At 33.6% G+C, this 12,524-nt stretch overlaps 1 protein-coding gene across 1 annotated transcript; it reads left to right on the top strand.

Annotated features, from left to right (window-relative positions):
• Positions 1–5,742: 5,742 nt before the first annotated feature.
• On the top strand, positions 5,743–7,811 carry LOC140751825 (probable cytochrome P450 6a13). The gene is made up of 2 exons (XM_073085890.1): positions 5,743–7,165; positions 7,433–7,811. Exons 1-2 carry the CDS (start codon positions 5,800–5,802, stop codon positions 7,624–7,626), a joined length of 1,560 nt encoding a protein of 519 aa, XP_072941991.1. The 5' UTR covers positions 5,743–5,799; the 3' UTR covers positions 7,627–7,811.
• The last annotated feature ends 4,713 nt before the right edge of the window (positions 7,812–12,524 follow it).

Below are 12,524 nucleotides of genomic sequence, written 5' to 3'. Positions count from 1 at the left end.
ATTTCGATTGTAATTTGGTTAGAATTGATTAATAAACTGTGCTTAATGGTAATTTAATTAAATATAAGAAAATCGTTTGTAATTGTGTTCTTTTTTTTAACATTTTACACTTCTGGTTCCTAAAAATATATATATATATATATATATTTCGGAAGAGGTGGTTCTTTATCGCTCATCGTAATCTTAGGTTGGCAGGTATAAGTAGCTCGTGATAATTTTAATGTCCGCACCGGCCGACCGCCAACAGTAAAGTCTAGTCTCGTCTCGCTCGCAAGCCCGGTCGGTTCCCACACCGGCGCATTCCAACACTAACTTTATCGAGTGCCACTAGATGGCGCTAGCGCTCCGGAAACGCCTCAGTACCGCGATTTCCGACATGTATATATATATGTCGGAATGGCGGAAATGTAGTGGTGCCCGCGGCTTCGCCCGCATTTTAAAGATGTAATATGACATACATAAAACGGAAAATGTATACTGGAATGACAGTGGTGCCATCTGTCGAAAATTGGTCTAAATTGTGAATCTAAACCATTCTCAAGTCCCCTTGAACACACACAACAAATTTCATCAAAATCAGTCCACTCGTTTAGGAGGAGTTCAGTGACGTACACACGCACATAAGAAAAATATATAATTACTAGCTGACCCAGCAAACGTGGTGTTGCCATATAAATGAAAAAATGTTAAGTGTGAACAACCTTTATTACTTAGAGGTATGAAAAATAGATAGTAGGTTTTTTATGTACACTTCAAAACTCTTTTAACACTCAAAACCTCTTGATTTAATATTTGATTCAGCACGTGTTCGAAAATAACTCAATGAAAAAAAAAATATTTTTCAATTCGATTGCAGAGCCAACTGTTGGGAAAAACTATCATTAAAATAGATTATTATTTAATATTTGAAACTGCGATGGTAGCGAAGTATGTCGAATCCAATGTGAAACATTCCAGAATCAACAACTACTTACGAATTAAAAATTAATTAAAAAAACCTTTTCCCACGGACTATATATATATATATATGATACCGGTCGGTCGGTTAAAAAGGTAAGGGGGTCATTACCCTTCATTACTTCTTCTATTATATTGCTTCATCAAAAAAATATATTTTTATAATGACACCTACTCAAATATTGCTCATTCTCTACAATACCTTGTTGATACAAATGTAGGCATTCAGAGTTGCGTGTTCACTAATAATATCTTTTCAATCGTTCTAGCGTAAATTATAGGGAGGAAGACACAAATTCTGCCATAACGACCACTTAGTTAGACTCTGACTGGACATTCGTCTTTAAGATTTGGGGCATCGTTCGAGTGCTACTTCATGCTAATACCGTTTACTTACAATTTATGATCATTACATATTTTTACCGACTTCAAAAAAGGAGGAGGTTTCTCAATTACACCGTATATATATATTTTTTATGTTTGTTCGGCGATTTTTTCACGATGCCGCGACCGATCGACATGATTCATACACCATTGTATGCGGCTAGTTTCACAGGGGGCCCATTTCGAGGAAATTTGAAAATTTTTGCCAGTTTTCCTGGAAAATTGGAAAAACCCGATTTCATATAAACTTCAATAACTAGAGTATTTCTTAACCAATTTCAATTTTCTTTTTTTCATATGAAAGGGTGCTTTGTTGCCGTATTTTCCTTCTATAACATTAGTATGCTCTGATGATTAGAACTTAAGTTATGGGGTGGAACTTATCATCACTACCCCTGCTTTTTACATATTTTAAGACAACTTACCTTCTGCCCACTCAATTCTCATGAAACTTAAATTGAACATTGATCATCTAGATTAACATGATATGATGGACAATTCGACCTTCAACTCTTCAACGCTGGTAATGCAGAAGTGCCTCCTGCCTCAACCATACAAGTTAGGCATTTGGAACTTATGGATATTTAATAAGGTCGATAAGCTGAGATATATGATGGAAAATTTTGCCTTCAACTCTTCAACCCTGATAATGCCTCCTGCCTCAACCGAGGCAGGAGGCACTTGTATGGTTATACAAGTTAGGCATGTGGAGGTAACGAATATATGATAAGGTCTTTGAGTAGAGACATATGATGGAAGATATGACCTTCAATTCTTCAATCCTGATGATGCAAAGGTGTCTAACATGTAAAGTATATAGATTAGACATTTGTTGTAATGAAGTTGCTAGACAGAGACATATGATGAAAAATTTGACTTTTGACCTTCAAGGTCTTAACCCTGATAACTTTGACCTTCCAGTCTTCAATTCTAGTGACGCAGGGGCACTGCTGGCCTAAACCACAGTAACTTGACAGTTACTTCTTACAAATATAAATATGATTAATGAATACGTTGCAGTTTTTCTTAACTATTGAATTAAGGTAAATTGGACCGACTCACTCGCAGAGTTTTACCACCTAGTTTGATTTAATTACTTTTCTGTTCCAACCTAACCTAGCTAATAATATAGTATCTCATATAGCCTCGCCTATAGTGTTTCGTATTGAATTGGTTAGGTTAGGTTGGAACATATTATAAGACAATATAAAACTAAGCGAGAAGGGCGAGGTAGCGCCTTGCGTGCGGGTGGGTCCAATCCGTATGAATTCAGACCTTACCTTTATTCATGATTACCTTTATACAATTTTACATAATACTAATATAAACGTTAGCATATCATCACTAAAAAGGGTGAAAAAATTTTTTTAACAAAAAATAAAACCGACTTCTATGTCGACGCTCATATTGTCGACGCTCATATTGGACACGCTGTTTACGCTGTTATCAAACGAAATATATTGAGCGCCAACTTCAGAAATATGTACTAAACCAACATTTATTTCAATTATTTTTTACTTTGTATTGACATAGAAGTCGGTTGTATTTTTTTGTTATTTTTTTTTATATTGAGAAACTTGAAAAATCTAAAGATCGCTTAGTGGTTCGACTCCACTAAAACTATTTCTGCCTAATTACCTACTGCAACAATCGGTGTGGCTATGTTCTGCTTTGAATTTCTGATTCTGCTACATTTCTGGCAAACCCATAGATTAGTAAAGATAACTCACTCCTAACAAGATAATGTAACCAGTTTTGACGATTGAAATTATCACTGTCATCTATTTTCATGTATGAAAAATATTTAAAAAATGTAGTTTTTAGATCATTTACGAATGAAACGATATTTCTTTGCACTTTTTTTCGTTTTCGTGTTTCTGTACCACTTAACTACACATGTCGGCTTTGTACCGCGTAAATTACACCATGACAGCCATTAAATGGCTGACAGAAATGTCAGCCATTTAAGCCATTTAATGGCTTCCTTCAATTACAAGGCGGTGAGATATCTATACTTATCTATGGGCAAACCTCAGGAATCTAATCTTATCTGAGATTGATTATAAATGCCCAAGAGCAGCAGTAGTCACTTACCATGAGATGGAGTGCATGTTTGGGCATATTATTATATAAAACCGTATTAGTATTTTACAATGCTTTAAACTCGTACATATTATGAAAACGTTGAATAATTAACGTGATTGCGACCAATTATGTTTCAGTTTACCTACCCGTACTCAGCCGACGCCATGTTTTCTCTACTTACCACAAATTAAGTGATTTCGCGTGACCATAATAAGCTTTACATAAGTAAAAACGTCTTACCTCGTGCTAAAGGTTGTAATAAGAAATTCCATCAGAACGACGCAGGGTCTTTACAGTCAAGGAAATATGTCGAAAAGATTTCAGTTACCAAAGGATGATTATACTAAAATGCCAGGACAAATAACGTTGCTTAGTACAAAAAACTAGATATTTTTAACTACGACAAATTCTAACAATTGGAATACTTAAAATTTAATAATTATAAATACTATAATTGGTCAGGTTTACTACGTCGTTAATTTCAATGAATTACTGCATTTAAAAGCGTAGGTTGATTTTTACTCTAGTAAACACAATTTCGCGCGTGATCCGTGCCGCAAGCAGGTTTCCTATGCGGATCACTGCTACGGTCTTGGTTAAGCGTGTGTGGAGCAGTGTCATAGGATTAATGTAGGTTGGTGTTAATTACAAATGTTTATCGCCCTTATAATTTAATTCCCAGCTCTATATAACACTTAAATTAAATGCTGCTGTGTCCTGGCTACTCCAAATAGTACATAATTCTTAATTGCAATAGTAATAATGTCCGTAGACGACAAAGAACTGACTGCCAGGTATAATGTTCCCCATTTCCCAGTTCTGCTATATAAAATGTGCACATAAAAGAAATTAATTTCAACCAAAGCGACCATTTTTCTCAGATACTCGCGACATCTACTATTTTACAGACGATGACATAATAAATCTGGTCTAATGCGTCATTTCCTGATTTTTATGCAAAGTTGCTGTCAGGTTATTTTTATTCTTTTCCAGTTCTTTTGTGCAAGTTGAATGATATGGAATATTTTTAATTATTATAGGAAGTAAAATACATATTTTAATTTACCACCCAGAATGATTATTTAAATTGGTTATGGTTAGTCAATTTTATCCAAATTCATACACTACATAAGCAGTAAAAAATAAAATTTGACACTGTAGTGACTGAAGCTCTTGTCACCAAATTATAAGAACACAGGATTCCTATCCAAGTGCCTAAAGGAACTCACACCTTTTTATTCTTACACGATTTATAAAAAACAAACGAAGAGTCTGCTCTTAAAAAACAATACCCATTTTACAAAGAAATTACCCCAGTGTATCATAAGTCAGATTTGGGTATTTTAAATTTTTGATGAAATGGGAAGGAACGAATATGTAACAAGAATAACCAAAACCAATTTCCTCTATTTCTCTCCGTCAATTAAATTTATTGACATCTACTTGTAAAGACCGATGATCCTTCCCTTTTAACATGTCACATAAAATAATTACCCTTTGCATGATAGAACTTTTTCTCTTTTGAGTTATAATAATGTCCGCGGCAATGACCACGTAAGTACTTCAAAGCATTTTGAAAGCTTAAGACCATGTATCCTCAACTTTTCACTTAAGCTTTGTGTTTCAAGTAAACAAACGTTCTCCAACGAATCAGCGTCACCGCTAACGAGATATCCGTTACAATTGGAGTGGGCCTCGTCAAAAAGTTTTAATGACTGTTTAACTTTGTTGAAAGTGGGGAGAAATACGATCAAAAATAGGCTACCGGGACTACCTGCCTATGTAAATGTTTTTTAGTATAAGTACTTTTCCGTTCTTCATATTTATATCAGCTATACTAATAAAAATACTTAATTATCGTAAAGCTAAACTACTGAACCAAGAATCGTGAAAATGAACATTATGACGTTTTTTGACATAGGCAACCGTATATTTCACCCCTAAGGAGGGTATACTCTAATATAGAAGTAATATAGGAGTAAAAGTTTAAAAATTTAAGCTCTGTAAAACTTAGGATTTGGCTTTCTGGTTAGGAATCATGAAACAGTAATTATACCTTTTTTAGAAAATTTCAAATCCACAAATTGTGTTTGCTTATGTATCATTTTTAATAGATATACAGACAGACTTTACTTTAATATTTTTTTACATATATACACTGAACAAGTAAGCAATTACGAACTTAAACAATGTCAGCCGTATTTCGTCTTATTTATACTTAAAATGAGGTCCTATAGTATCTCGATGTTTATTCAATTGTTTTACAATAGCAATCAGTACATACTACGAGTATGAACATCAGTATAAAATATTTGCTTCAAAAGAACTGTCGCTTCATTTAAAATAGGAGTATACTTAGCATTTTTTATTAAAATGATGTTCGTTCTTGTGATTGTAATTGTAATATTAATTTATTGGTCGAAAGGAAAATATACGTATTGGACAAAAAGAAATGTGAAGTACGAGCCGCCGTTGCCATTTTTTGGAAATCACCTACCCATATTATGTGGAAAACAAACCTACCCTGAAATATATTCAAAATTATATACACAATACAATGAGGAGAGGTACGTAGGATACTACAAGGGTAAGGTGCCGGAATTAGTTATACGGGATCCTGAGCTGTTAAAACATATTTTTAGCATTGATTTCTCACACTTTCATGCAAGGGGTTTGGGTCGAGATTCGAAAGTAGAACCGTTGATGCTCAATCTATTTTCAATAGACGGAGACAGCTGGAAACTATTGAGGCATGAACTTTCACCAGCATTCACCATTAGTAAGATACGAAGTATGTTTCCCGTAGTTATACAATGCGCAGAAAAGCTGCAGTCCGTCGCTGACGCTTTGACACAAAATGGCGAAGATGTGGATGTCTGCAATTTAATGGCACGTTTCTCTATAGATCTTATAGGCGCTTGTGGATTCGGTATTGATATGAATGCAATAAATACAGAGAAATCTTTGTTTGTTGAAGTTGGCCAAATGATATTTACAAAATCCACATGGCAAATGCTGTTATATGCCTTGAGGGATATGTTCCCTGATAATAAATTCATAAACAATATTCCCATAGCCAGAGACGCTATAAGAAAGACCATCTTAGAAATCGTTAATATTGTACGTGATCAAAGACGGAATGACGCCTCTTCGAAACATAATGATTTTATGGATCTCCTTCTAAAATTAGAATCGAAAGGAAAAATGTATGGTCAATCACTTAAGGAAAAAGATCGCAACGGCTTACCAAAACAAGTAGAAATTACATTTGATGAAATATGTCTAGCTGCCCAATTGTTCATATTTTTCGCAGCTGGATTTGAAACATCTTCGACAGCCACTAGTTTTACTTTACATCAGCTAGCGTATCACCCAAATATACAATATGAAATACAAGCACAAATAGATGATATTTTAAAGAAATATGATGGAAAATTATGCTACGATTCAGTTTCAGAAATGTCCTTATTAGAAATGGCTTTCAAGGAATCTATGAGAATTTTTCCACCTGGTGGTTATACAACTCGGATATGTACAAAAGAATATACACTGCCGGGAACAGATTTGATTTTAGAACCTGGAATGAAAGTCGTAGTACCAATACAAGCAATTCACATGGACCCTAAGTATTATAACAATCCCACAGAATTTCGTCCAGAAAGATTTTCTCCAGATGAAGTGAAAACCAGACATAAATACGTTTATTTACCGTTTGGTGAAGGGCCAAGAAAATGCATAGGTAATATTATAATTTATTTTCATATAATAGAACGAAATTGATGTTACTAGTTTAGTACAAATGAAATTACAAATTTCATACCACCATACAAAATAATTATTTTGGATTAGATATTATTTAATAAAAATAAGTTTTATGTGTCATTGTATTTCAAATTCACACTTATGTTGCAACATTGTATACTTTGTATTTTGGTGGATTTACTGCAAATCTTATACTGTTATCATTAAACTTGATTTTATCATTATAATTATAATTATTTTACAGGGGCCCATCTAGGTCTGTATGAATCTCTAGCGGGTTTGGTGGCCATCCTACAGAAGTTCACCGTAGAGCCAGCACCCACATCACGTCAGAAGCATCGACTGAAACGTACTTCATACCTCGTACAGGCTGTTGAAAATGGACTACCTCTAAAATTTAGATTGAGAGGGAATAGAAACGAAAGTAATTCATTATAAAATAAGAAAAATACCGTTTATTTTGACAGGACAGGATAAAACGCTTTTTAGTTAACTTTTCCCTCAGTTTTATAAAACTGTTGCTGAATTAAACGAAAATGGTGGTTGGGTCAATTATTGTTTTTAGTTCCGCTTTTGGGGACAGTGTAATTTCCTCCCTTTTATGATTAAGATTTTTCATTGTATTCGTTTGTTTTTCTCGATTTATTTAACTTGTTTTGTTATTTGACTTACAATTTTTTTAACTATATTCCCACCAGCAACAAAAATCTGTTATTAGATTTGTGATAACAAAAAAATGATAATACCCAGGTATTTATCCAGATATGGCTGAATTAAAATTATCTTTCCCATCTTTGGGTTGGGTTGATCGTTACTTCTCATTACATTTTAATTATTATTTTTTTTACAAATTCAAACGATGTGTCCATTGTTTTAAATGTATCGGGGATTGTATCTAATTCCCTTTGATATCCATTATCCATTCTACTTTGATAAGATAAGATATTAAGCTATTTCATAATCACAATCAAAAGCCATCCTATTTAAACAGCAAATTAATAACGACTATTCTTAATAATCAATCTATCGTAAGATCGAGGTTTGGCAATTCTCATACACAGTATTCAAATTTCGAAATTTGTTGGGCAAAACGTTAGAGAGATGAATAAATAATAGCTAGCGAAATCTATCTAATTAAAATGAAATTCTAGAATATCTAAATATCCCATTTATATTGCAATACCAACAGTGTCTGCCCAACAGCTCAGAGGAACTGTTTTCTATGATGTAAATGCAACTCCACCGCCTAGAGGAATATTTATCGCTGGCGTTTGTGCAATTCTAACTTTGAAACGTGCCCAGACAGCTGAAGGGTTATGAAACTCTGCATTAACGTTCCATTACTTGGTAAAGCACGTCCATTACAAATTCTAAACCCAACTGGAATAATAGAATCTTTAAGTAGGTAGATCTTAGACGATGCTATATATTTATATTACAGATTCATTTATGTGCGCATTGTTATTCTGAATTTGCTTGTCTTAGTCTGTACCTACTTAAACTTAAGCAGCTTTTACGATAATTCTTATGTATTTATCTATTAGCCTTTTTCTATTTACAATATCAATATAGAAATATTTTGGAATATAATTTTGCCAATGCGTGTACTGTAATTTATAAAGGCATCCTATATAAATATCATGATATGCGTAAGGGCCTTCTTTCTGTCACGGTGGCAGAAGCCCCGCACGCGTGTCTCACGCTTATGCGGGAATTAATCTGTTACGATCTCTTCGCAGTCCGTGCGCATGCATGCGTGCGTGTGGCATGCATGACAGCAAAAAATAAGCGCCAGCGCCGACCTCAAGAAAAAATCAATATCCCGCTTCTAATAATTGCATTATGATGCTCAATTTGTAGTTTATATAAAAAATATAATTTTTGAGTATCTTATACTTAAGATTTAATATATATATATGGTATTTGTGTAAGCAAAGAAACTAAATTATCTGCCGCTGAAGGCATAGAAGCGATACAAAGGCCTCTTCCTCCTTTGTGTAAAAGGATCCAATCGGAACCATAGACCTAAAGCAGATCCAATGCAGAAATTATCTGATAATATCGATAGCAAGTACCTATAGGTTCTATAGCAATACAGCGAATTGTTATATGTTTTATCTAAAGTAACTTGTATGACATTATTTTAGAACTTTTGCCGTTTACAGACTGTCTTCTAATATAATCACGGAATTAAGACATTTTATTATATAACGATTGTACAGCTTGTTTGGCCACTTGAGTGGAATCAAATCCAGTTTTGATAGTGTTTTTCTGTAATTATTATCAAATAAAGTTAAGTAAAGGTATTATTTTTGACGAGTGGCATGATACGTTTAATAACCTCTTGAAGTTGTTTAAACAAACAAAAACCTTATTTTTAATATATCATGTATAATATTATTCACTGTAAGAAAATTCTAAAGTTATTTAAACTTTCAAATTCGGATTCAGCCGAATTTTGTGGCGATAGCCCTACGATCGGCGTTGACCTCGGTCAGACATCTTCTTAAATAGAAAATCGAAATTGTTAATATGAAAGCTAATTTTAATGAAAGTTTTATTTTTTTTATTAGGCACATAAAATATTTTATCACGTTAAATTCTCGTAGTTATTAGTAAGAAATAGGAAGAATAAGTGAGGCAAAAAAAAGACACATTGCTCTAATAGGGTTTAGCTACTGAACAGCTTAGTTCAGTTGAATCATACACTGTGTAATACACGCTAATTACCAATGTGCCACAAACTAATTAGCATAATTAATTCACTTACACATTGGCGGATGAAATATTAACATTGCGGTTCGGTCCCTTCATTTAAATTTCTAAACCGAATGGATTCCAAGGAGAACCCTTCGCACGATTTTGTTGTTATTTTGGATATGGAAAATATGGAAAACTTGGAAAAGGTCATTAAGCGCACAAATTGGAAATTAAATTTTAGGGGTACACAGTAAATTTTAATTATTTCCACAGCAATTACATACATAACCTTGTTCGAATCAGAGTGTTATTGAATATATCGCCACTTAATATGTGTATTTCTGAATTATTAAAAAATTGGTCCTCTCGGAATACTTTTGAAATTAGAAATAAAGTCTTTAAACATAAAAATATGAAAGACAACAATGTATCACTTTGCCTGAATATGAATTTTCAAAATACTGAAAGAATGAGAGACTAATTCTAATCAACAAAATATTAAACAACGAAACAAGAATGTTGTGAGAATGCAAGAATGGAATATTTTAATAATTTACTCTGGAAAATTATGGATCACGAAGCACTTTGAATTTTTGAAGTCGCGTTCGCGGAACTCAAAGTCTGCAAATCTAATTAGTCTCTAATTACATTCTAACGTACCGGCTAGGGGAGTTCTAATTAAGACGACGTCAAATAAACCCATGTGACGACGTGATACTGAAGCCTTAGACATTCATACAAAGGGAATAGTTCTAAAATTAATGACGAGCTACAAAGCGAGCTGTTATATTGAAACGGCAATGTATGGAATTGCTAGATTCTCAATATGTAGTTCACGTTACATGACATTTGTACATTAGTATATGCATTATATTAGTATATGCTCATAACAGCAGCGTTAAGCGCGGTTGTGATTTGGCCTGTGGCCGAACTTAGATAGATTGATTACAAGTGTCCATGGGCGGCAGTGGCTACTTACGATCAGGTGGACTGGATGCTCGTCTATTACTCCTATATTATAAAAAAATACTGGACATACTTTAATCAACCCCAGATAAAATTAGATTCTTCTTGAATATGTGGTGCGAAAACGCTGAGGATTATGCTGAAATTAACTAAGCTTTAATAAAACTTTCTAAATCGGTCTAGGTGTTTTTAACTTATCGGAATATACATACAAATATTCCAACAAATTGAGAAGAAAAAACTCATCTTTTTTAGGATTCCGTACCATTTGGCTAAAAACGGAGCCCTATTATTAAGCTTCTACTGTCTGTCCGTCTGTCACGGCACTCTTACTCCTATACTGTAATAGATACACTCTTCAAATTTGAAATGTAAGTAGAACGGATGCCGCTATAACAACCAATACTAAAAATAAACAAGTAAACGCGTCTTTTCGATGTTTTTCGCCCAAAAGTTCAAATTTTTACAATTTGAATGGTGGCTGTAATAGCAAATTATAAAAAAATATAAAAATAAGCTTTCCTTGGCCGTCGAGTAATAAAAAAATAATAAATTTGGCCAATTATTTTTAAAGTTAGTTTAAAAGAAATATCAGGTAACATAAACTCAAAGCGTGTGAGAAATGTTGAGTTACATTTTATACAAATTGAAACCGACTGTTAGCTTGTCTTTAGAACAAAGTTACGGAACGCAGCACTTGTAAGCATTCTGCGGTACTACGTGCTTGGGAATATTTTCCCACTGCAGAATGTTCAAAATTCCCAAAAAGTTCTTTGTTCATAATACCGAATATAACGCAGAGTTAGTATGGTAGACCAGTTGTTTCTAGAGTCCCCAACTTTACATTCAAACTCTTTAAATTCGTTGAAACAATGTTTAGTAACATTAATATTAATTCTCTCGCAAAGTAGTAAAATATAATAAGATGAAAGAAATAAACATAGTAAGCAGTGATAATCTGGGCCTTTAAAATCTCATTCTCATTCAAACTTAAGCACGTATTAGAAATTAATTATCACTTGCTATAACAGTAAAGAATAATATCGTAAGGAATGAATGAAAGCATGTAGGTATCCTAAGAACTATTTAAGATAAAGTATTGATAAATGTGTGAAGTCTACCAATTAGCACTTGACCAACTAAAATATATAAAAGTTAAATGGCCTAAACTCCTCTCACTCTTAGGGGAGACTAAGACTTGTGCCCAGCAGTGAGATAGTTGAGATACTAAAGGGTTCGTCAACTAACGAAACTAACTTTCAATTTATAAAGTCACTTAATTAATGAAGAATTGGTCAAAATTACAATGAAGTACAATATTGTGAAGATGTTTCAATGCAATCAATTGACGATTGAGTAGTATCTTGCACCTGCGACTAGAGATGCAATCTGAATAGTCAATAGCTTCTCTGAATACAAATAGGAAAGCGAGGGTAATTCATTCACAATATTATTCCTGTTCAAGTGTCTACGCAGATCTAGAAGGAATTGTGAACACTTCGTGACATTTTTTTTATAATATTGAAGTATCAAATGAGCTCCTGATCGTCTACTACCGTACGCTAGCTACTACCGTCTATGGACATCTGTAATCAACACTGGATACGATTTAGAATGTTTATTGAAGTTTACCACAGGTGTTTCGACGCGTTGGAACTCAGATAAGTATG

Source organism: Epargyreus clarus, unplaced genomic scaffold, assembly GCF_041222505.1.
Source record: "Epargyreus clarus isolate Ecla_fem2 unplaced genomic scaffold, WU_Ecla_fem_2.2 ptg000023l, whole genome shotgun sequence".
NCBI lineage: Eukaryota > Metazoa > Arthropoda > Insecta > Lepidoptera > Hesperiidae > Epargyreus > Epargyreus clarus.
Note: the sequence above shows the minus strand (reverse complement) of the source record. Positions and strands in the feature narration are given on the sequence as shown.